This window comes from Cryptosporidium ubiquitum, assembly GCF_001865345.1.
Source record: "Cryptosporidium ubiquitum isolate 39726 chromosome Unknown contig_11, whole genome shotgun sequence".
In the NCBI taxonomy this organism is placed as follows: domain Eukaryota; phylum Apicomplexa; class Conoidasida; order Eucoccidiorida; family Cryptosporidiidae; genus Cryptosporidium; species Cryptosporidium ubiquitum.
This window is the reverse complement of record NW_021639812.1, coordinates 429,183-452,086: the sequence shown is the minus strand read 5'-3', so window position 1 is coordinate 452,086 and position 22,904 is coordinate 429,183. Positions and strand designations below refer to the sequence as shown.

General features: G+C 28.3%; 8 protein-coding genes across 8 annotated transcripts; 1 reads left to right on the top strand and 7 right to left on the bottom strand.

The window, feature by feature from the left end:
* Window positions 1-71: 71 nt before the first annotated feature.
* On the bottom strand, window positions 72-1,603 carry cubi_00188 (WD40 repeat histone deacetylase subunit; the record flags this gene model as incomplete). Its single annotated transcript, XM_029017202.1, has 2 exons — window positions 72-332; window positions 389-1,603. The coding sequence occupies 2 exons, from the start codon at window positions 1,601-1,603 to the stop codon at window positions 72-74; spliced, it is 1,476 nt and encodes a 491-aa protein (XP_028875781.1).
* Window positions 1,604-1,775: 172 nt separating this feature from the next.
* On the bottom strand, window positions 1,776-15,710 carry cubi_00187 (large protein with a SPRY domain and HECT domain; the record flags this gene model as incomplete). The annotated part of the gene is made up of 1 exon (XM_029017201.1): window positions 1,776-15,710. The coding sequence occupies one exon, from the start codon at window positions 15,708-15,710 to the stop codon at window positions 1,776-1,778; it is 13,935 nt and encodes a 4,644-aa protein (XP_028875780.1).
* Window positions 15,711-15,897: 187 nt separating this feature from the next.
* cubi_00186 (uncharacterized protein) lies at window positions 15,898-16,899 on the bottom strand (the record flags this gene model as incomplete). Its single annotated transcript, XM_029017200.1, has 1 exon — window positions 15,898-16,899. One exon carries the CDS (start codon window positions 16,897-16,899, stop codon window positions 15,898-15,900), a length of 1,002 nt encoding a protein of 333 aa, XP_028875779.1.
* Window positions 16,900-17,074: 175 nt separating this feature from the next.
* On the bottom strand, window positions 17,075-17,788 carry cubi_00185 (Fur1p like Uracil phosphoribosyltransferase; the record flags this gene model as incomplete). Its single annotated transcript, XM_029017199.1, has 1 exon — window positions 17,075-17,788. One exon carries the CDS (start codon window positions 17,786-17,788, stop codon window positions 17,075-17,077), a length of 714 nt encoding a protein of 237 aa, XP_028875778.1.
* A 202-nt stretch (window positions 17,789-17,990) lies between these two features.
* Window positions 17,991-18,723, bottom strand: cubi_00184 (vesicle transport protein; the record flags this gene model as incomplete). The annotated part of the gene is made up of 2 exons (XM_029017198.1): window positions 17,991-18,209; window positions 18,262-18,723. 2 exons carry the CDS (start codon window positions 18,721-18,723, stop codon window positions 17,991-17,993), a joined length of 681 nt encoding a protein of 226 aa, XP_028875777.1.
* A 204-nt stretch (window positions 18,724-18,927) lies between these two features.
* On the top strand, window positions 18,928-19,702 carry cubi_00183 (uncharacterized protein; the record flags this gene model as incomplete). The annotated part of the gene is made up of 2 exons (XM_029017197.1): window positions 18,928-19,515; window positions 19,559-19,702. The coding sequence occupies 2 exons, from the start codon at window positions 18,928-18,930 to the stop codon at window positions 19,700-19,702; spliced, it is 732 nt and encodes a 243-aa protein (XP_028875776.1).
* Window positions 19,703-19,814: 112 nt separating this feature from the next.
* Window positions 19,815-21,290, bottom strand: cubi_00182 (uncharacterized protein; the record flags this gene model as incomplete). Its single annotated transcript, XM_029017196.1, has 1 exon — window positions 19,815-21,290. One exon carries the CDS (start codon window positions 21,288-21,290, stop codon window positions 19,815-19,817), a length of 1,476 nt encoding a protein of 491 aa, XP_028875775.1.
* A 403-nt stretch (window positions 21,291-21,693) lies between these two features.
* cubi_00181 (translation initiation factor EIF-2B alpha subunit) lies at window positions 21,694-22,824 on the bottom strand (the record flags this gene model as incomplete). Its single annotated transcript, XM_029017195.1, has 1 exon — window positions 21,694-22,824. One exon carries the CDS (start codon window positions 22,822-22,824, stop codon window positions 21,694-21,696), a length of 1,131 nt encoding a protein of 376 aa, XP_028875774.1.
* Between the last annotated feature and the right edge of the window lie 80 nt (window positions 22,825-22,904).

The window sequence follows — 22,904 nt, the reverse complement described above, 5'->3', positions numbered from 1 at the left end:
TTAACAGTATATTTAAAAACGTGTTAATTTGCCGCAAATTCTCAATGTAAAATAAACTAAAAAACACCCATCTATTCAACTTGAATGTCTTTGATCCTCTCAAGTTCTTCATCTTCATCATCTGAAAGGAACACAGTTTCACCTGGATTCCAAATATGCAAATAGTTATTTTCGCTTATGCTTGCAAAGGTCGTTGTTTGCAAATTGTTCATCATGCAACACAAATCGATTACTGGAGAAGTATGTCCACTATGAGTAAAAATTAGTTCTGGTACTCCATCTTCAGCTTCATCTGGTCTCTGTTCCATCCCTATTTTTGATAAATCCCAAATCTATTAAAAAAAAAATTGCATTAGGACTAATTATTATCTATTTGATTTAAACTTACCGAAACAGTAGAATCTGAAGAAGCAGATGCCAATAATGACTCACTTTCTAATAAGAAATTTAAACGATTTATTTGTCCAGAATGCCCATTTAGTGAATGAAGCCGTCTATTCATCTTTCTAACATCGAATAATGCGATCACGGGGTCGCTCCCTCCAACAGCAATTATGTTAGTGCGGAATGGGTTGAATTCTATCGTGTTAAGGCTATTGATATTTGCACTACAATGGCCAATACAAGAGTATCCAACTGATTTTTTAAAACCAGTGTTAATTCTGCTATTATCGGAGTAAATTTCTTTCATTGTAGTAGCAATACAGTATGGTGAAGCTGATTCACGTATATCCCACATCATTATTAACCCATCATCACCAACTGAGATCATAATATTTTCATTTGAAGGGTTCCATGAGATATCTTGAACGCTTTTTTCATGGCCTCTGAACTTAAGAATTGGATTTAATTTTCTTTCAGAATTATTTGGCCTACTTTGAATATCCCATAAGCAAATAACTGTATCATCTGAGCCGCTTGCTAGGTAAGATTCATTGATTTTGTTCCAACTCAAAGCCCATCCTTCTAACTCATGTCCACATAAAATTAATGATGGGGTTTTTTCAGTTTTAATAGTTCCTTCAACCATTTTTTTATCTATCAAACTATTTAAATCGTAAATATTAACATCTCCTGCTACTGTTTTCGATGCAATAATATTTTTATTTACTGGAGAATGGATAGCTCTATTTACTTCACCGTCGTGTGGAATTAAAATTCTCTGGCTAAATTTATTTGTGTCGCTTTCTTTGCATGATATTGAAAAACCTGCATAATCACTGTGAGAATCAAATTTTCTATTTTCTTCAGGAATAGAACTATTTGGTAATAATACATCTAATATAATAATGTAATCTTGGTCCATTCCGGATGTATGAGTTCCTGTCAACAAAGAATACTTTGTCGTGTCGTTAATACTTTCATCAGAATAAAAACTTTCGTTATAAGAAAAATTATTTTCACACATCCACTGTACAGATAATGATGGCCATTCCAATATATGAGTCATTATATTCTCATAGAGCAATGATGCGTTTTCCTTCCAAATTTTGTATTTTTCTAATTTATTAGACTCTTCTGATTTTAAAATATTTTTTGTTTGGTCAAAAAAAGTAAAGTTCATCATTGATGAAAAGGGTGAGTTCTGAGCTAATGAATTCATAATATTATAAGTTTTATTTCAATTTCTGGTATCCCTTACTAATGTTTGTTAAGACTAATTAAATCATTAATTCAAGAATCAGGTTACACCAATTTACAAATTAGTAAACAAAAAAATATAGCGCTAATAAAAATTATTCGAAACTAATGTTTAATTTTTTTTTAGCAAATAATTATTCCCGAATAGTATCAGATTCTATATTGTCGATATCAATCGCAATTCCTTCAGTAATCGCATAAAATAGTCTTTCCTTAAGTATTTCTTTAGATGAATACATAGGTAATTCTAACTGGAAAAAACATGTGTGGCTAGTAGGAAGTAAATGATCTTCTCTGTTTCCGTAAAAAACTCTATTTCCAGATTCGATATTCAAAGTTGACTGTTCGTTTAGATATGTTTGATTAACTAGTTCGATGCCCAATTGCTCATTATCATTACTTTCTAATCCACATTCTATACCATTAAACTCTTCAGAACGTGAATTTGCTGAGTTTCTGCGAATACCATCACTACTCCCTGATTCGTTTTGTTCTAAAATTCGGTTACTTTCAACGATATTGGTTTCATTAACATAAATTGAGTTCTCGAAAGCGTATACTTTGACGATTTCCATATTATTTTCCCATTGAGCCCCTTTACTTGGAAGCCTGCTTCTTCCCCATACAAACCTAAGGAACATTTGTTGTTGTAATACAGACATCTCTGATATTATATCCCAAAACCAACTAATAATTTGATCACTTGAAGAATACCCAGTATACTTTGTATGTTGCTTCAATAATTCAACATCTATGGAGGGATTTCCACAAACCAATTTTTCTAGTTCTTCATGAGTTTGCAATTCTAAAACATTTTCGGGAATGATTTCCGTAATTCCTTTCCTAATGCAATTTGTTGCATGTAAAAACTCCCTCTCAAGTTTATATTCTTTGAATAATCTACAATATTCTCCAATTTCATCAATTCCTACAGGTAATCTTTCTCCACCCAATTTTAACTCTACGACTTCACCATTAATATTTAAACAAGACCAGCACAAGTCAAGGGAATAAAACTCTTCCAGTATCAATTTATTGTTACTTTTATCATCAAAATTGGCTTTTTCCCAATCATATTCTATTTGTTTTAACTTTTCATAAAATCTTACTGAGTACCAATCAATTTGCTTCAAGTCACGTAAGGATATACTCTCCCCCAATATTATTTTCCAGATAATTTTTGGTATGTCCAAGTTTAATGGAATTTGAGTTCTAATAGATATACCCATTAGCCTTCCAATAAACCTATATAATGAATCATAAATCAACTCTATACAACCTGCGGAGTTTCTAAATTTATCTTCGCTTTTTTCACTTATATTTTGTAAATTGGTATATATATCTTTCTCAATATCAAAATTATCATAGACAATAAATTTTTTCCCAAGACTTGGATTTGGAACAAAGAAATACTGATTTTCTCCACACCCATATGAATTTGGGCAAACAACAAATAAAGGTAATCTATTACTTTGAAGCTCTAGACAAATGTGGCTTAATAAATCTCGATATATTCCACCTGCGTCTATTCCACCCTCACCCTCATAAATAACATACCAAGGTCTTTTCTTGCAACGAAATCTGTAAACAGGCACTTTTTCAAGTATAGTATAGAGTTGACCAAATACGCTATTTAGTACAAACTGATCACCTAAATTTTTGGTTTCATTTTTTAACATAGATTTGGTTCTATTAATAGCTACTCTGATTTTACCATCTGCCTTTGGATCTTCTGTTATTGCAAGACATAAGTTAATTAACACTTCTTTTAATGATAAACTCAAATACTTTCTGATCATTTCTAACCAAGAGTATTTGAAAATGCTTGGTCTAGGTGAAAATACATCAATAAAACTAAAAATTGAAACAAACAACACTGAAATCCTTTTTAAAATGGTATTGCAAATGCTTAAAAAGTTAAGAACTGTAACTTTACAATTTGTGCAGCCAACTTTTTCTTCAAATAAAGACTGATTTATATCACTAGGTATTGGAAAAATTTTTTCCGGAAGTTTTATTTCATTGAATAAAAAAACGATGTAATCATTAACTGAAGGTATGATTTCTTGCATTTCTTGATTTGATATTTTCTTATATTGCAAACTTTTAAATTCTTCTAATTCTAGATTTTCTTCATCTTCAATATATTCGTTACATTTGGCTTTTCGAAATAATATATTATTATTTTTATTATCAAAACTTCCATAGTTTTCAAATTTTTTTATTATCTGATGGCTAGAGTAAATATCATGCAAAATATTAAGCAAGTTCAAATTTGTACTATTTGAATATGAGTCATAATTCGAAGTTCTGGATTCTTTTTCAAATACGGTATCTAACTCTTTTTTCAATTTACTTAGTGCCAAATCACTAAATATATTGTTTAGATACTTTAATCTAAACACAAATACTGAATCTTCAAAATTATGGTTAGAAATGATAATTATTGTGTCAATTGGAGAATCTTTGCATGAACATAAGTCCGAATTATTCTTTTTATTTTGGTTATTACTTTTAACAGACTCCTTGTAATCAATAATTTCAAGTTTTTCCAATACAATAATATCCAATTTGGCACGTATTTTGTTTCTATTAAGAACATTACTGTGCATTCTAATTTTTGGAATCGATATATTTAACATTTCTTCCTTTCTAATTTCCTCAGTTTTAATTTTTTTGTCTAAATTAATTTTAATGTTGTTATATTCGTGCTGCCAAATATTATTAAAGTGAGAAACAATTGGTTTATTTTTCCAGTTATTAGAAAATACATGAAGGAGACTTTTTGAGTACTTAGAGGCATTGCGAAACTTTGAATATGATGATATTTTTGGAATTTTGGAATTTGAATGATTGTCTAATAAATTTTCTGAGCTATTTACTTCATCTAATTGATCTTGAAACAATATTTCATCAAATGTATTTTTAATATAATCATGAATGTTTTCTAATTCCCATTCAAAGTGTATTACAATAAAGTTTGCTATTAGTCCAAATAAAGGCTCACCCGTTGCCAAATTTAAATACTTGTTATTCGGCCCTAAGTACCTTAATAATTTAGATGAACCAATATCTTGACCCAAAAATATATTGGGCACAGAGTTTACAAATGAGTCATCTTCAAAACTTTGAAAAACATTCTTATCAGGCAAATTATCTGTTCTTAAATAATCAGGATAACCAATAATCCAAGGTAAATCGCCACCTAATAAGGGAAGATTTGCTGACGGAATATTTTTGCTTTCGTCAAATAGTCCATTAATATATAGTTTTATAGTATAACTATCATCTAACCTAGAATTAGGAAATTTTTCAGTTTTATTTGAACCAATAGTAACTGTAATATGATTCCACTGATCAAAAATAATTTTTCGATTTGATATTATAATTGTAGTTTGATATTCAATGGCCGATGACTTATTCTGAATAAACGATGAAAATGAGGTTCCAACAACTTGGTTATGGTAATGAGTTGTTTGGTTATTCAGTATTAAATTCAATGGATAATTTTTATTTGGTGAGTTAATTATTATACCTAAGTTCCCCAATTCTGTTATCCAGAATGAAATGGTTGAAACCGTAACTCCCCTATATGCAATTAATTTCCATTTCTTATCTCCATTTAAATATTCGGAAATATTTTTTTCAGATAAGTTGTATGTTTCAAAATCCAAATTCATCTTACTGGTAAAATTCTCAAATTTTTTATTATTTGAAATTGAAAATGTATATTGATATTTATCGAGATTAATCGGAAATAACCAAAATGAAATGCTACATGGAGCATTCATTTCTCTTAAATTTGAAACAAATGCATTTGAATCACAAATTAATTCATTTTCGATATATTTTTTACGATTATTTACTGGGTAATTAAAATTGTTATCAATTACTTCCAAATCACAAATTGGAATTGTACCAATAAAAACTGGCCAATATTTCATTTGGAAAATACCCTCCGAATATGATTTAACTAGAAACTCTCTCATTAATTGAATTGATGGAGATTCAAATAGTGAATTGTAATTCGCTTTCTTGTTATTGTGTTTCAAATAAGTTGCCATGTTTTCTTTTTTGATGGTCTTGAACCAATATATATTCAGGTATTCTAAATAATTTCGAGGATCAAAACTATCATCTTCATCTTTTACTTTGGACGAAATAAATTTATCCTCCCAACCTTCCATCCAGGGACTCAAATTTTTTGGTAGGAACTCTGAGTCACCCTTGTTTTTTAAATGAGCCAATATATCCCATAATAGTTTAACTCTATCCTGAGTATCATTCAATGCTGAATTTGTCAAAACAACCAAATCATTGTAATTATAAGTAATGCTTCTTGAAACAATAACTTCATTTGTAAGAACTCTTTTTAAAGAATAATTTATTAATATTGGGTTATTCAATATTTTCAATGGCTCACTATAATGACTTAATTGATTTTTTAAAGTTTGGTTGTTGAGCCAAAGCAATCTATTTTTAGCTAATAATAACAATTTACCATCCATATATTCCAAGATCTCTTTAATGAATTGTGTAATATCAATTGAAAAATTAGAATTTTGGTTAAAATTCATTGAATCAAAAGGAATAATTATTATTGCACTTGTTATCGATATTTGTATTTCACTAAGTTTCTCGACAAGTACCAATGGCGTATTAGGTTCATAAAAACAAGAGTGATTATTCCATTTCTCCAATTCTGGTAAATAATAACTATCAGTTTCCGTATTTCGATATAAATCTTTTAAAGACAAATTTTTATTCTTGGTTTCATATTTTTCTGAATACATGTGAGTTAATGAAGAAATAAATGCTGGAATCGAAATATTAGATGTTGAAATAATATTGTACCAAGGACAAAAACTGAAAATAGATTTTTTTCCTGAAATTAACATCTTATGTGTTTTCAAGTCACCATTCAGAAAAAAAGTTGAAATTGATTCTTTATGATTCATATTGAGTTTTTTTAAAGGAAAAATTTTTCTTTCAGGAAATTTAGATATAGAATTCTTATTTGTGTAATAATATTTAATATTTGAGTCATGTAATACCAAATTTAACTCTGCTATGAGATTATGCTGTATTTGTAATTCCAGAGATAATTTTGAGTAGGGAATATTTATTAGATCTGTAAAATATGACTCTTGAGAAAATTTCTTATTATCTGAAAAAATCACATCGTAGTTCTTATAGAAAAATGATAAATAGTGCAATTGCAGCATTATACAATATTTAGTGTTAACATTCAGACCATGGTTTGTCACAATATGTAATTGATCCATTTGCATAGAATAAACTATGTTGGAGAATACGTTTAAGTAGTCCAATATAACGATACTCTTTTGAGAAATACGATTTGTAACTCTTGGATACTTAATAAAAATACTTATCAGTTGTTGAACTATATGAACAAAAGAATTTTGTATCGGAATAAATTTTTGATTTCTAGGAATAAACGACGACAGTTGTTCTTCTGTTATCGGCCTGTCTTTATAAATATGTTTGGGAATATGTATTTCAAACAGAATTGACAACAAAATCTCCACAATTTTTTCGACATGAGATAAATCAATATTATTACCTATATTTACGAAAATCATATCCAATAAAACATATGAAAAATGAATATTTTTATTTTCAAGAATTTTGAAATCATTTAATGAATATTTTATTGGAATAAAATGAGCTTTAATGCCATACATTTCGTTATTTTGAGAAGTTACCAAATGAACACTAAAAAAATTTGTTGGTATAAACAGTTTATATCCACTTAGTCCTCTACCATTACTTTTCAACAAGGTGATTTTTCTTCCATTTATGCTGTCATTGATAATAATTTTTAAGAATGAAAAATTGTCGAAATTGATTTCGCAAAGTGGATCAAATATTGCAAAAAAAAAGTTACAATCTTTAAATGAAATATCATATTTTTTATCCATCACACACTCGTATGGATGGCTAGTTTCGATTGTGATTATTGGAACTTCGGAATAAACACTGGTTCTAATAGTTGAAATATACTCATTAAGTATAATGTCAGTAAATTTGATAGTTTCTTTTTCTGAAATCGCCTTTAAAAATCTAATATAGCCATTCATGTATTCTTCATTAATTAAATTTTTATAATATATAGAAAATACCTCTTTTTCTTCTTTTGAATACATAGGGACAAAATAATCTAAAATTTTAGGGCCTTTACGACCAAAAACCAGTTTAAAAATTTGGAGAATATTGTGAAGTGAATTTAAATTTTTATTATCGCACTGAGTAATTAAATATTTTTTAAATTGATTTAAACTCCCTGATATTGTATCTCTAGTCGATTTTATACATTTAAGAAACTCTGATTTAAAGTATAAATGAAATATTTGAGTTAATTTGCCACAAAAAAATGTTTTACCACTTCGGTTATGAATTTCAGATAAAAAAATATGTTCAATATATTCTTGGAGTGACTTAACGTTTATTCGTGAACTAATGTTCATCTGTTCATCGCTAAGTCTAATATTATTGTTTGTTTCAATCAAGAAATTTGATGGCAAATTTACGAGATAATAAACAAGAGAATAATAATCAAAAAACTGTACTAATGTTGAATTTGTAACTTTATTGCATAACCAAACAACCCCTGTCAATTTAGAAAGTCTTCTTAAAAAATATATAACTCTACACTTTGGTGAACTATTTAAATCAATAATAGTACCAAGTTTATTTATTAAAGTGTTTTCTGCACCAGAATATTGGTTTTTTTCAACACCACTTATCCAATACTTAATATCTGGTACAATGCCAACAATCGTTCCAGGGAAAAAAGAAATATGTTTGGCTTCCTCAGAAAGAGCTGTTCCTGAAAAAGGCTTTTTCTCAAATTTTTGAAATGATAAATTCGATAATTCACGTTCTAGATCTTCGCTTAGAGAAATTTCTTTTTCATATCCTTGAAAATCATATTTTGAATTAAACCAAATATTACTTGAAAGAGAATTGTATATATTTTCGGTATTTGAATAACTACTGTTTAAAATACAACTTTTAAACCTATGAAGATTCTTTTCTCCAAATGGGCCAAATATAAGAAAGTACTTTGAAATGTCAAAATATATATTTTTATTTGAATGTAAATCTCCATAAGATTTACTGAAAATCAAATTATTAATTAACCCAGAATATTCACTAGAGTTACATTTGGTACCTTCGTTTCTTAAACTAATTAATCTATCAATTAAATGCTCTTCTCCAAAATGATCTGCATAATTAATGTATTCAATCTCATCCATATGAGTTTTTTTCCCACCATTTATTGATCCTGGATGAGTAACAGATTTATTTTGCATCGGTGTTGAACCTAAATCCTGAAATCCATGTTCTAAAAGCCAATTTGCTGATAAGTCTAAATTATCTTCGCAGTTTTCTAATGCATGAATATAAACAGAAAATGGAATATTAATACTGCTCATTATTTCTTGCAACTCAAATGCCATAGTTATTCTATTTAGTTCCGCTTCATTCAATTCATTATATTTATGATATCCGTAATTATCAAGTTTAAATTTTCCAAAATTATCTCTAAAAATTGATAATTCTTCATTTTCCAAAGAAAGTATATTGTTAAAACTGAGCTTGTTAATATATTCATACTTGAACAATTCCTGACCAAAATTTCCATTAACAATTAAATATTTGTTTTCATGGAAAATGGGGTTAGATTTTTCAATCCAAATAGCAGGTTTGAAATGCCCCATTACGTTATCAAATGCTGAATAGCAATCCTTATTGTTGCAGGGAGATTTCTCCATTGCAGTGTGTTTTTTATTCTCACAACGAATTATTCTACCATTTTTTGTAAAAAATGCAATTTGATTTAAAAAATCAATCCCACAACCAACAGTATCACCAATGTTAAAGTCTTCAACTCTAAATTTACTAAATTCGTTTTCATTACAACTGTGTATAAGTTCTCCGGTGCTTCTGTATGCATAACTACCGAATGATCCGGAAATTCCCTTTTGGCAACCATCTCTATATAGTCCAATGCTTATGTAGAATGGTAAATCAAATTCATTCAAAAAAGAAGAATTTGCTTTGAATTTAATATTTGTTGGCAGTTCATTACTAAACTCAAAATTAAATTCAAAATAATAAAAAGAAAGTGACGTTGGAATACCAAAATTTGCAGTAAACATAGCTGATTTTCCTATATCTTGAGGTAGATGATCATTTATATTGCAAATTAACGTACTTTCACCTTTGTAATAAAAGCAGTTGTTTTTAATTTCCCATTTTGTTGGAAGATTTAACATAATGTTTCTATAAGGTGAATTACACAATATATCAGCTTGTGTAGATTTTTTAAATATCGGATAGTAACTTGAAACTGCAAATTTATCTTTATGAGAAATATGTTGAATAAACCTTCTACTTAAAATTATCGAAATAATGTTTGATAGTCCATTAGCTTTTTCATTAATTGTTGGGATATTAATCGTCCCAATTTTAAATAAAATATTTAATAATTCAATTAACTGGTCAATATTTCGACCATTATTGAATTCCAACATAGAAATATAGTTGTTTTTAAGTAAAATGTTAATAAAACTCATACTCATCGAAATAATTTGTAAACCAATTAACTTTTTTTTCTCAAAATTTGAAATGATGGCAGTGTGTTCCTCAACTATTATCGAAAAATATTTTTCCAAGTTATCAATATTTGCATTTAAATTTGATAAATGCTGAAATACTATTTCTAATATTCTTATTATTATTTTTATTATGTCAAAATTTAATTTTGAAATCATAAATTTCACAGGGAAAGATATATTTCCTTTGTCCAATATGTTTATGGATTTATAAGAATATTTTTTTACTTGGGTTGATTTACATTCATTAATTAGAATAGAGTACTCTTTTCTAAGTGGATTATTAGAAATTAGCATCCCCACTTTCCAGATTTTATTCTTATTTTCAATTAGTTGGTTTTCTTGAAAATACACTAATTTTCCAATATAAGTTTCAAAGTCATATTCTTCTATTATTACGGCAAGCGTCCCAATACATTTGTAAACTTCTTCCCATCTTATATGTTCATATACACTGAACAATGAATCCAACAAAGAAGGAATTTTATATATTTGCTCACATAATAATTTAATGAATCCGTAGTGTACTAGTTCTGAATTTCTTTTAAGTTTGATTTTTTGCTTAATCTTTTCACTTTTTTCTGAATATAATACAATATATCTCAGTAAAAATATGAAATATTTATAAAAATCGTCATGATTACTTATCAGTCTATTAGTATTGTCAAACGAATGCCCCTGTTGATTATTTAATAAATCTACTGTTCCACTTTCTGAAGAATTAATCAATAATGCCGGTGGATAAATTTTAGATTCTTTCGTTTCAAAGCTATCAAATAGAATCAATGATTGACCTATTTTTTCCAAATAACCTTCAAAGCACTCAATATAGTTCAATTTACCGGTTATTTCAGCCCTAAATAGGTACTGTTTAGGAATTAGTCGATCTGAGTATTGTTTCAAGAAATCTTCTGTTGAAAATAATGGAAGAAATTTCCATAAAAATTTGATACAGTAAAGATGTAATATTTGATTACTCGATTCTAAGGCTCTGCAAATTATGTTCGAGAGAATACTTTCCCGAATATAAAAAAACTGTATAAATAAATCGTCAATTACTTTACAAGATTGTATTGAAGAGTTAACGTTATTTCTTCGATTAAAAATATATTTTATATTTTCCAAATATATTCTTTGTTCTATTTTTGTAATTTCAATATTTTTCAGTGAGTTATTCATCTTGGATGTTAGTATCAATATATTTCCCATAAAGTAAATCTCGCAAATTTTCCAAAGTTCCCTAACTGTTAATTGACCTTTAAATTGACCAGAAATAGAAATAGAGTGGGAAAGCCCAACGAATGAAGAAAATATTAAAGATAGCCTAATTACTGAGTTCTCTAGTACAGAACATTTTAAACATATTATTGAATAAATTAGAAATATTGGATAAGGAGTAATTGAGACTGAGGGTATACACTCACTTCCTAATTCGCAATTCTTGTTACAACCAGTTAATAAGTTTAAGATCTTAGCTGGAAAATTGGTTTTAAAAAAATCATTACTGTCCGTTTTTTTTAATGAAAAATATGCAAACAAACTCATTTTTAATATCTCAATTCCTATTGGAAATACTCTTTTACCATTTATTAATGAGTACAAGAATTTGTAAAAGGCATCTTTCACCTGTTTTTGTATTTTTTTACCACATCCCACCAAATAATCAGAATAATGAACCTCCAGAGTATGATTAGTTTTGTTTTTATTGTAGTATTCATTGGGGAAATAGAAATGATTGGGTGTACAAAATCCCAGTGTTTCCATTTCACTGTTATTATTTATTGGAAAAAGGTATGGTGTCTCCTTCCCCATGGATCTTATACTTTTTATTAATGAAGTAAGAAGAAATTCATTGCTGTTCTCGTCATTTATTAATGATTCCAATATTCGGAATGCCTCGAAACGTGAAATTGCACGAATTCTTCTAATGCCTAACACAATATTAATTCCAATAAGGTTTTCTACACACTCGTTATAATCAGTATTTTTTAAGTGGTTTGGTGTTTTAATTAAATTGTCAATTCCATTACAAATATTTTTAATTACTTGATCAATATTTAATTGTTCCAATTCAGTATCATCTAAAATACTTAAATTGATATCTTCGTTTGAATCTTGATTGTTTTCAATATTTATTGAAGTTTCCGGCATTTCTTCCTGGTATTTATTTAAAAATGATTCATATTTATTAAAACCAATAATTGATTCTAACACAAGAGAAATATTTCTATTAGAGTAATATATATATTTAGAACCATTAATATCAAAATGGTTACATAAATCTTTTTGAAATAAAGCTTGCATACACTCTTTTTTTCCATTTGAATTATAGTTATTTTTTAAGCAAATTCCAGGGTGTTTGCTTCCAGAAAAAGGTATTAAATTTAGAATTAAGGAGATTTTATAATTTATAGACTTGAGCAAAAAATCAAAACTGGTTTCAAAACCATTAATAGATTCATCTATTTTGTTTTCCTCGGATTGATGAATTTCGGCCTTATGCCTCTCTAAAATCATCCAAGAACGAAATTTTCTACCTAAAGTCCAAATATTTAAAAGAGGTCGGCAGAATTCCTGTTTCAAAACAAATTTTATTGTAAATTCAAATAAAAGATGGTTGTTAATATGTTGAATATTATTTTCCAATGGACTTTCCGAAATTAATTGAATTATTTTTTTTAAATCAACACCTAAGTTCATTAGATTCTCACACAATTGAAAGATGTTGAAATAAAGTCCTAGATGATGTAAATAACAACATATATACCCTCTTACAACCGATGAAAGTTTTTCATTGCCAATCTTCGCAGCTATAAAATCATTTCTTACAACATTGATGAAGGTTTTGTCGTTTATTAATTCAGTTGATAGAGCTAAGTGATTTTTTCTGGCATTGTAGTGAATAATGGATGAAAAACTTAAAATAAAGTTGGCTATGAGACCCCATTGCAAATTATTTATGATTTGATACTCAATATCATCTATATTGGGTAACAATCTATAAAATATATCATTGTTTATTTTTTTGTCCTGAATTATCTTACTGTTCAATTTACAGCCATTTTTGCTATTCTTCGAATAGATTAATTTCTTTGAAAAAGTATTGAAGTCAGTATAAGATATTGAGTTTTTTTTTCCAATATTCATAAGTTTTTCGTCACTTTTTTTTGATTTAGAAAAAAAATATGAATATTCTTGGCCGTTGCTATTGTAGTCAACAGACAATCCACCAACAAAAAGTAGAGAATCCAATATTCCAGCGAAGTCGTTTTCAATTCTACTATTTTTTGGACCACGTAACATAAAACTTAAACTCGATGTAACTGCAGCAACCGAAAAGATAAATACTTCTTTCAAATTACATGTTAATATTTCTCTATGCTGTAATTTTGTTGGATCATCAGATATGTCATGATGTATTTTTTTTTCAATTACTTGAACCCAATAATGGCATTGGAAATAAATTCGAAACCCCCAAAAATTATCACTCATTTGATTTAAGGATCTTAAGGATTTGCGAAAAACAACCAAAAGAGTATTTCCTTCATAAATAATAGGTTTTTTTGGCCATGTATGTTTAGACCCAGAAAGCTTTCCAAACAAAGATTCAGTATATTTTGATCTTAAAAAATTAAAATCATTAATCTCTTTATAACTTATATACTTTTCCCTTGACCCAAAAATTTCCAAAATATCTGTATTTTCTGTAGAGCAGTTATTATCGAATATTATAATTATATGAGAAGCATTATGAACCTCTAATAATTTCCAATAATATTTGTGTTTTTCTAAAACCTCCAATTCTAGCGCTTTATCAAGCTGATTTCGCAAATCAGTTACAATACCAATTGGGGAATGTTTTTCATGGTACTCAACAATGAAGGTATTTCTGGGATTGGAATGAAATTGCATAGGGCCATAACAATATAATTCCTCTCTTATTAAATTAGTGTAATCGAAAGAGTTCATTTCAATAGATAAAAGTGAACAAAATTTCCATAATTGTTGCATTAAATGAATACACTTGCTAACCATCCTCATAATTATTTTAATAATGTATATGTCCTCCTGCGAAAAATATGTTCTCTTTTTAGGATTAATTTCTTGATTTTTTACAGTTTCATTTAAATTTATATAAGATTCAGGGTCATTTGAGCCATATTTTGCTAGAAAATTAACTCCAGTAGTTAAAATCGAAATAATAATCAAACAGGTTTTGATAATACTAAAGAAAATGCCATCTTCAACAAACATATTCTCAAAAATTTTCAATATCAAGTTTTTATTGTCTAAATTAGGATTGATTACTTTATCACTTTCAAATATGCAATAGTTATTTATTAACTTTTCATTTCCACAAACTGATGATAAAATATTGTTTCCGAACTGTAATATTATTTCAATTAAATCTTCTAATAAATAATAATTTTCTTGAGATTCACTAATTAATGAATTGAAAGTTATATTTAATATTAAGGATTTTATTGTTTCAGTTAAGGATAACATAGTATTCTTATCTGTAAAAGTATCTAAGACTTCTTTAGGAAATAAATTATCTACATTTAAAAAAATTTCTGTGCAAGTAGACTCATCAGATAATAATGCTGCTTTATAATAGCTCCAAATATATCCAAGGATACATCTGACGAATATTACAATTTCAGAGTTTGAAGAAACATTTTTTTTATATATTTCATCCAGTGATTTAGGAAATGTTATACAATTTAGAATATGGTTTGAAATACCTTGCTCAAACGGTAAATTTGGTTTTGTTTCTGTATATTCATTGGATAATTTTTTTTTTAAAATAATTTCATTGATTTTCTCACAGGTTTCCAAATTTCCAAAGTTATTTAAAGTTTTTCTAATTAAAAAAAGTACGTCTCCTTCAAGTAAATTGTTATTAGATAATAATTTATTTAGTTCCAAATCGTTGTTTTTGTCATTCAATAATTTAAGCTGAAGTTTTCTAAATGTAATAATAAAATTAGTATAGCATTGTAATCTAATGCCAACATATTCTTCCCAATTAAAATTACCTATGATCGAAAATTCATCATCAACGATGCAATTTAATTTTTTTAAGTACTTGAGAATTTTATTTCTTATATTCGATGTCATTACAAAATTTTTCATCTCTTCAATTCCGGAATTAAATTTACAAAGTGAGTCATCAAACAATATTGGGTTACTCCATATTAATTCATCAACATTCAAAAATAGTTGTTCGCGCTTTCTCCACCAAGCCTCAATTTGATCATAATTTAGACCATAATTATTTTCTACAAAGTATTTTAATATTTCTTTTATGTGGATATTTTCATCCTTTTTTCCAATATTGTTTCCCAGCTGTAAATATAGCTTATCTAACTCGCTAACTTCATTATTTGATTGTTCATAAGTAATTGAATTAATATTATTGCCCATCAAAAAACTGAATGAATATGATTAAATCTGTTTATAAATCTTCCATATGGACGGCTATTACATGCAATTATGTAATGCGGGGACTACTCAAAAATTTACCGCCAAATAATTTGCATTAGATTTTTAATGTTACGAAATTACCATTAATTTTTAATGTTAAATAATTATCTCCCAGATGGTCAAAATTCTAAACCTCTCCGTTTTTCGAAATATTTTGCAACAATATTTCCATTGCGTGTTGAATTGCAGTAAAACAATTATGTGACTTGTCATTTGTGCTTGAAATCATCTTGTCGGGATGCCACTTCATTGCAGCTTTCAAATATGCTTTTCTTATTTCTTGCTCATTTGCAGGTAAATTTACACTTAATCCTAGTAACGCTTTTGCTGCCATAATACTTCCGGGTTGTCCATTAGTTACTTTAGAATTGTTACCCATTCCTGTTTTTAAACCTTTTCTTGGTGTATTCAAGTCACCAGAGACATAATAATTCTTTTTATTGATCTCAAACTTTGGTGTAAAGCAATCTGGATTTGTGTATCTTAAGTGGTTTTTTGATCTAGGAGTTTGGCAAGAAGTACTTCTCGGAGTTGAAGAGGTTAAGTTCAAATGGCTTGACCTACTTTTTATTGGCAGCTCTATTTTTTGATTAAAGTCCGAAAGATTTCTTGGAGTAGTTGGAAGCACATGAGCTTTCGGAGTTTTATTGTTAAAATTTGTACTTTCAAATTGTCTGATATATTTTCTATCGTTTCTATATGGAAAGTTAACTCTTTCCTCAAAAATACATGCATTATGTATATTATCACTCTTTAATTTTACATAAAAGGGCATTGCTTTGCCGTTAAAAAACTTTTTGTGTGTATCTAATAACCCTCTTAAAATAGAGATCAATGGTTTAATTATTGGGTTAATTTCTATTTCGTATATATCTTTCAGTAAAATTGATTCAAGTTTATCCAAATCATCGAGAGTAATTTCAGCCCATTTAATTTCGGGCAAATTAGAAAGTTGAAAACTCGTTTTTATTTCTCTAGAAAGAAAGTGAGCTAAAGTTTTTATTTCTAGTTCTAATAACGACATTCTTGTTCTGGATATAATCAATGGTTCCTCCTTATCACTTATTTTTAAATCCTCCTTTTTTTCTCCCCTTCTATAAATGCGATAAATTTTACTTATCAAATTCATTATCACTTTTGTTATATACAGTAAAATTGATATGTTATCGTGTATAATAAACATATTCGCGAGTATATAATCTTTTCTACATTTTTATTGAATAATTCTGGAATTACTTATAGATTGCATGTATTTTACAATATGCGGGAAATGCATGATAAAACATAAATTTAAAAATTAATAATTACTTATTGCATCTAATCCCAAAATACCTATCGCCGAAGTTACCAACCCCAGGAATAACCTGCATGTTTTCATCAACATTATAGTCAATTGAAGAGATTACTAACTTAATATCTGGAAATTGCGAGAGCACTTTTTCGATTGCTAATTTGGACGAAAGTAGTGCCATACAAATAATATTTTTTTCTTTGACATTATTCTTCATCAACACTTCTATCAAGCAACACAATGATTTACCGGTTCCTAATACTGGGCTCATAACAATTACAACCCTTTCTGAAACATCCTCCGGTAATTTTACATATGCCGCAGAAATTGTGTTGCTACATTCGTTTTCAGAACAATTCTTTAATAGTACTTTTCCTATTCTACATCCTCTGCATACAAATCTAAGCGCATTTTCCATCGCTTCACCGGATCCTATTAAACTAACACCGCAAATAGGAGTGTTGAACGCAATTCCCTTGAGATGAATTCCATTAGGAGTTTTAATTTCTTTATAGTCATAAGGAAGAAGATTAAGAGCATGTTCAAGTACAATTCTGGATATTCTATCAGTGTAGAATACAAAGTCTTCTTTTGATGTATTTACATCTCTTAGAATCGTCATAACGCCTTTTAGTTGTGGAGTTTGAGTGCAAATATGTAAGCTTGGATATTTTGAACTTAATTCATTGTAAAGTTCCAATTCAGTTGGAGATCCAATCAGATTCATGGATAAATTAAGAATATGCAAAAAAAAATATAGCGAATTAAATTATTCAAAACTTTTAAGTTAGTTACTAGATTTTAACGATTTAATAATAAAAAATACCTTGTGAGATAACATTCAATTAAAAATATTAAAAAAAAAAGCTATGGCGCTGTCGTTTTAACTAAATTATTTTTGTATTTAACTCGCAATTAAGTAATTTGATCTATAAAATAAGCTTCCAAATGATAATGACAAAAATTATAACCAATATAGCCAATATGGGTGCGTACTTTTGAATTAGTGCGTGAAATGAAAGTTTTTTCGCAGCTCTAGAAAATTCTAGTGATGCAAATTTTAAATCGTTGGCTTTTCTTTCAACATCATTAAGATTTTCACCTCTAAGTAAAATATCATCTACATTTCTCCTCATTATATTAGTTACCTAAATGATCAAATAGATAAGTGAAATGATCAATAATAAATAATTAACATACCTCAATTAAAGAGTCATTTAGTTTTTGCAATGATTTGTTTGAGTTAGGATCTTTATACTCTGATTTGCACCGTTGTATTATTCGGTCAAACTTTATGAAATAGTAAGGTTTATCTATTGAATTTATTAAGGTGCTAAATTCACTTCTATTTGCAAATTCCCTCCTTAGTTCTTCAATAAATAACCTTTTTATTTCATCAAGAAAAGAAAAAGCTAACTTCTTAGGGTATGACTTTCCCGACAAAGTCATATAAATAATACCATCATCCACAATATAGTGGAAAACATAATTGCCACTATCAATAGAACACTTTTCTACTCCCTTATCATTCCCAATACTCTTCAATATTTGTTTAGCTTGATGCTTATAACTTTGTAGTGACCTATTAGAGCTTAAATCATCCCAAGTCTCAGTAAGAATTAGGCCATCGCTAGCTCTCCCAATGAAAGTTGTTTCGCACATTAGTGATATGCTTTTTTTTGCAATTATTTACTAATCTATTCTATCTTGTAATTTTTTTTTCAACTAATTCCATTTTTTCTTTCAAGTTGTTTCAACCGGCAACATACCCCCTGCTAAAAATAACATAAATCCCCACAATTGCAATTAATGCATTCACCATCAAAGATAATACATACAAATATCATTACATAGGGTTATATAGTGATGGAAGGTTCAAATAGTTGTGTAGATGAAAATGGGAAAACTCCGCACTTTTATTACCAACGTTCTGTTATACTTGAACAAGAATTGAAAGAGTTTAAGTTAAAATATATTAGGACTCAAAATGAAAGTAATAGAAATAGGGAAATTCTTCAAAACCAAATTGAAAAATTACTTACTATTAACAGGAAACAGGAGTCTTTGCTCTTTGAATTTGAACAATATAGACAAATTTGTAGAACCGGAGTTGCAATAATTTGCAGATTCTGTGGATCAATTGTTGAGAATGAGGAAGTTATGCAACATCTCATTGATAGACATTTATTTGAAACGATGGAAAACAAAACATCGAATCTAGAATCAAATCAAATTTTTTTAAAGAATCAACTCGGGATAGAAAATACATTTGAAAGTATTGGTTCAAAATGTTTCGAATTGATTGCACAAGATGCAAATGAGGCAGAAATGATTAATATTAATGTTTCAAAACCAAATAAAAACGACATTTTGGTTGAAATTGTAGGATTTTGTGACGATAAAAATGATTTCTTAATTTGTTCTACAGATAGCTTATTCAAACTACGTACGCAGGTAAATTATAATATTATAATTAAATTAATAATACTTTTTTTAGATTTCAAAGTTATTTCCAGAAATTCCTTTACCAAAAATAATATATAAAGATCCTTTGAATATTCAAAGATTTTTGAGGTATATATTAAATATTAAAAATTTGAGAGAATCATCCATTGTTAAATCATTCCTAAATATAGAGTAAACTGATCCCAAAAAAGTCATTAAGAGCTTTTCTTGAAATTAATGTCAAATGAATTTCTTTTTTTTATCAATTTGAGGTATTTTAGAAAAAATCTATTTAATCCAAATTTATTTTATTTCTCTTTATTTTCATTGGTGATGGTGTTCGCAGTATTAAATAGTGTGCCAAAATATGGTAAAGACATAATTTTTGAATGAACAAATTCTTTGTTATTTAAATAGTAATAATATATAAATCCTGTTCCTGATAAAAATAGAATTAATATGATCGGTAACAAGTACCAAAATACTCCCCAATGGTTTTTTTTTTTATCATCATCCAATTTGATTTCATCGTCGTTTTCCAATAAATCGACCCTTTTTTCGCTTTCCTTCCCTTGACTGTTTAAGGAAGTTTTTTCTTCTTTAATAGTTGAATCTGCTGCATTTGATTCTTTATCTTCTACAGATACTTCAAGCTTTTTTTCACTGTTGTTGAATTCTAAGTTTTCATGGGTTTCACCATCTTCAGTCAATACATTTAACTCGCCAATAGAATCCGAGCCCATAATTCTAGCACCCTCTCCCCCACTGATATTAGGGTCTTGGTAAAATTGCAATAGGCAAAGCTGAAATTTTCCTGCCTTCTTAACTTGAACATTCTCAAACAAGGCAACATCCCCCTTAATAATAGGAAATACGCTATTTCCATTTGGAATAATTAATTGTCTTGACTCGTCAACCGCTGCAAAAATATTTTCTATATTACAACTCGTTTTTTTGGAGACAACAAGCAATCTTAAACATTGATGCATATTTCTACCCGAAATCGCAATCGATCTTTTTCTGTTGCTGGGAACAGTTTTAATAGTATTTTCTGGATCTATTTCTGTAGATTTTAGTATTTCATACAAATTTCCTCTACTTGGCTGTGATAGTGCACAACGAATAAAACCTTTTGGACATGTTAACGTTTTAAGATTAATAAATGGTACACAGTTAGAAATAAAAGTGCCATCTTTTAGAGTTTCTGCTCTAAAACAATGAGTTGACTCCTTTGGCTTATTATCACAACTACTTGGAGAACAACTAAGGGGGCAATCAAGGCCATTATATTCACCGCCTGACGAAAATTTGGAGAAAGTGTCCAGTTCAGATTCAGAATACTCTGCCAATGGAAGCTTTTTCGTTGGGACAACCTTGTAGTTCTGCTGCACCAAGAACATATTTTTTGTTTTCTCAGACTCTTTGACGGTACTTTTAAGTTCAGTGACGACCCCATTAATCTCTATCGATGTTTTTTCAATTAACATTTGTAATAGTTCACTGATTGCATTCAATTTATGCAAGTTGGAAGCAATTGCTGCTTTAATATTTATTTCTATTTCTTTTAATTCCTGCTGCCTTTTTGTTGCTAAAATTAATTTATTAAGTACTTCTTCTGATTCATAAAGACTGTTGGCTTCAATAATGTCTATTTTTCCGACATCAACTCTGCCGAAATGTGATAGTTCATTTGATCTGAGTTCCTTGATATTCATTTCAGGGAAGTTTCTTATACAATTCACATAAATCAACGGGAACGACAAAATTAAGCTAAGTAAGTGCATGATTAATTTTTCGTTTCAATGAAAAAAATTTAAAATATGAAGTTAATGTATTTAAACAAATATATGTCCTTATTGATTTATGAATCTGCAATTTGGCATTATACAATTCTTGAAAAAAGTTTCTTCTATAACAAAAGTTAAGCGATTTTATTGTGTGTTTGGTAGAAAATATTGTACACATCTTCTAAAGCTGGGTAAAAAATCACACCAATAATTTAAACTAATTTTCTAGTAACAATTAAGTATTTCTATATTCAATCACATTAATTTTGCAAATTTTTTTTGCTGTTATTTTTTCATTAAAGATATGGAATAAAAAAATTGATTATAACATAGAATTTTCCTAGTTTCTTTTTATATATTTTCTACTATAAAATCTAAAACAAGTTTTTAATGTCTCTGTTTAAATGAATTGCCTAGTTTCTAATGAAACGTTTTGAGGTGTCATTGCACCAATATCTGTAAATATCATTGAAATATAAGAGTTTTCTGATATATCTACAATAGAAGTAATTGGGCTACTGTTTAGCTGATGATTCTGGTACGTAATATCAGATAAAATATTATTTATATTCATATTAAAAGGCAATAAATTTGTGAACTTTGTCGCGTGAGTAACAATATAGACTGGCTTATTGAAAATTCTTTTGGCAATAGAAGATATTGTCGCAGTCCCGGAAATCGCAATAGCTGATCCATTTTCAAGTACACACTCTACATTCAATAATACAAAGTCTACAATATTCATTGCATTATAAATTGTATCCATAGATAATATAGTAATACTAACCCCTTTGTTAATCAGTCTGTTTTTCCATTCATTTACCTTCTTGTAATGGTATGAATATAAGCCATTTCGTACTGAAGATTCGATATTTGCTTGTTTTGCTTCGCTTGGTATAACAACTAATAAATTATAGTGTTTATCAAAATTTATCCATGCATTTTCGAGTACCATTTCAACAATTTCGCTATATCCAAATGTTAATATGGTCATTCTGTCCTTGACAAATATGGATAGTGATAAGTTAACCATCTTTTGTATTCCAAAAACTATTTTATTAACAAAGTTATTTGTTTTTTCGGTTATTATACCTTTCAAAAATACAACTTGCGATTCATCCGAATCGCAACTTTCGAATAGTAGCCTCAATATTTTGGATTCAAAAATTCTACATATTGGGGCAATTGAAATGTTCGTTGTTCCATACTCAGAAACAAGCCTGTATAAAACTTTTTCATTACTTAAGCTCAACATTAAAATTTCTCTTGCTGCGGTGATTTCTGTAATTAGTTCTGGAGAGTTTATTGCAAGGCTTTCTGAAACAACTTTTGATAATGAAAACAATGCTGATTTTAAAAGTATGTAAACCCCCGAATTTCTCTCAACAGATAATTCACTTTCCAAATACCCCCAAAAATACTCAACAACTTTATCAACATTGTTCCTACCTGTTTCAAAAAATAATCCTGCTTTATTATTTTCATTTGAACAGTAGTGATGGTCACTTTTTCTAATTGTAGTTAATGCCATAAATTTATTGAAATCAAATATTCTAACAAATCTAATTTGTATTGATAATTATAAATCAGATGATGAATATTTTCGCAGTA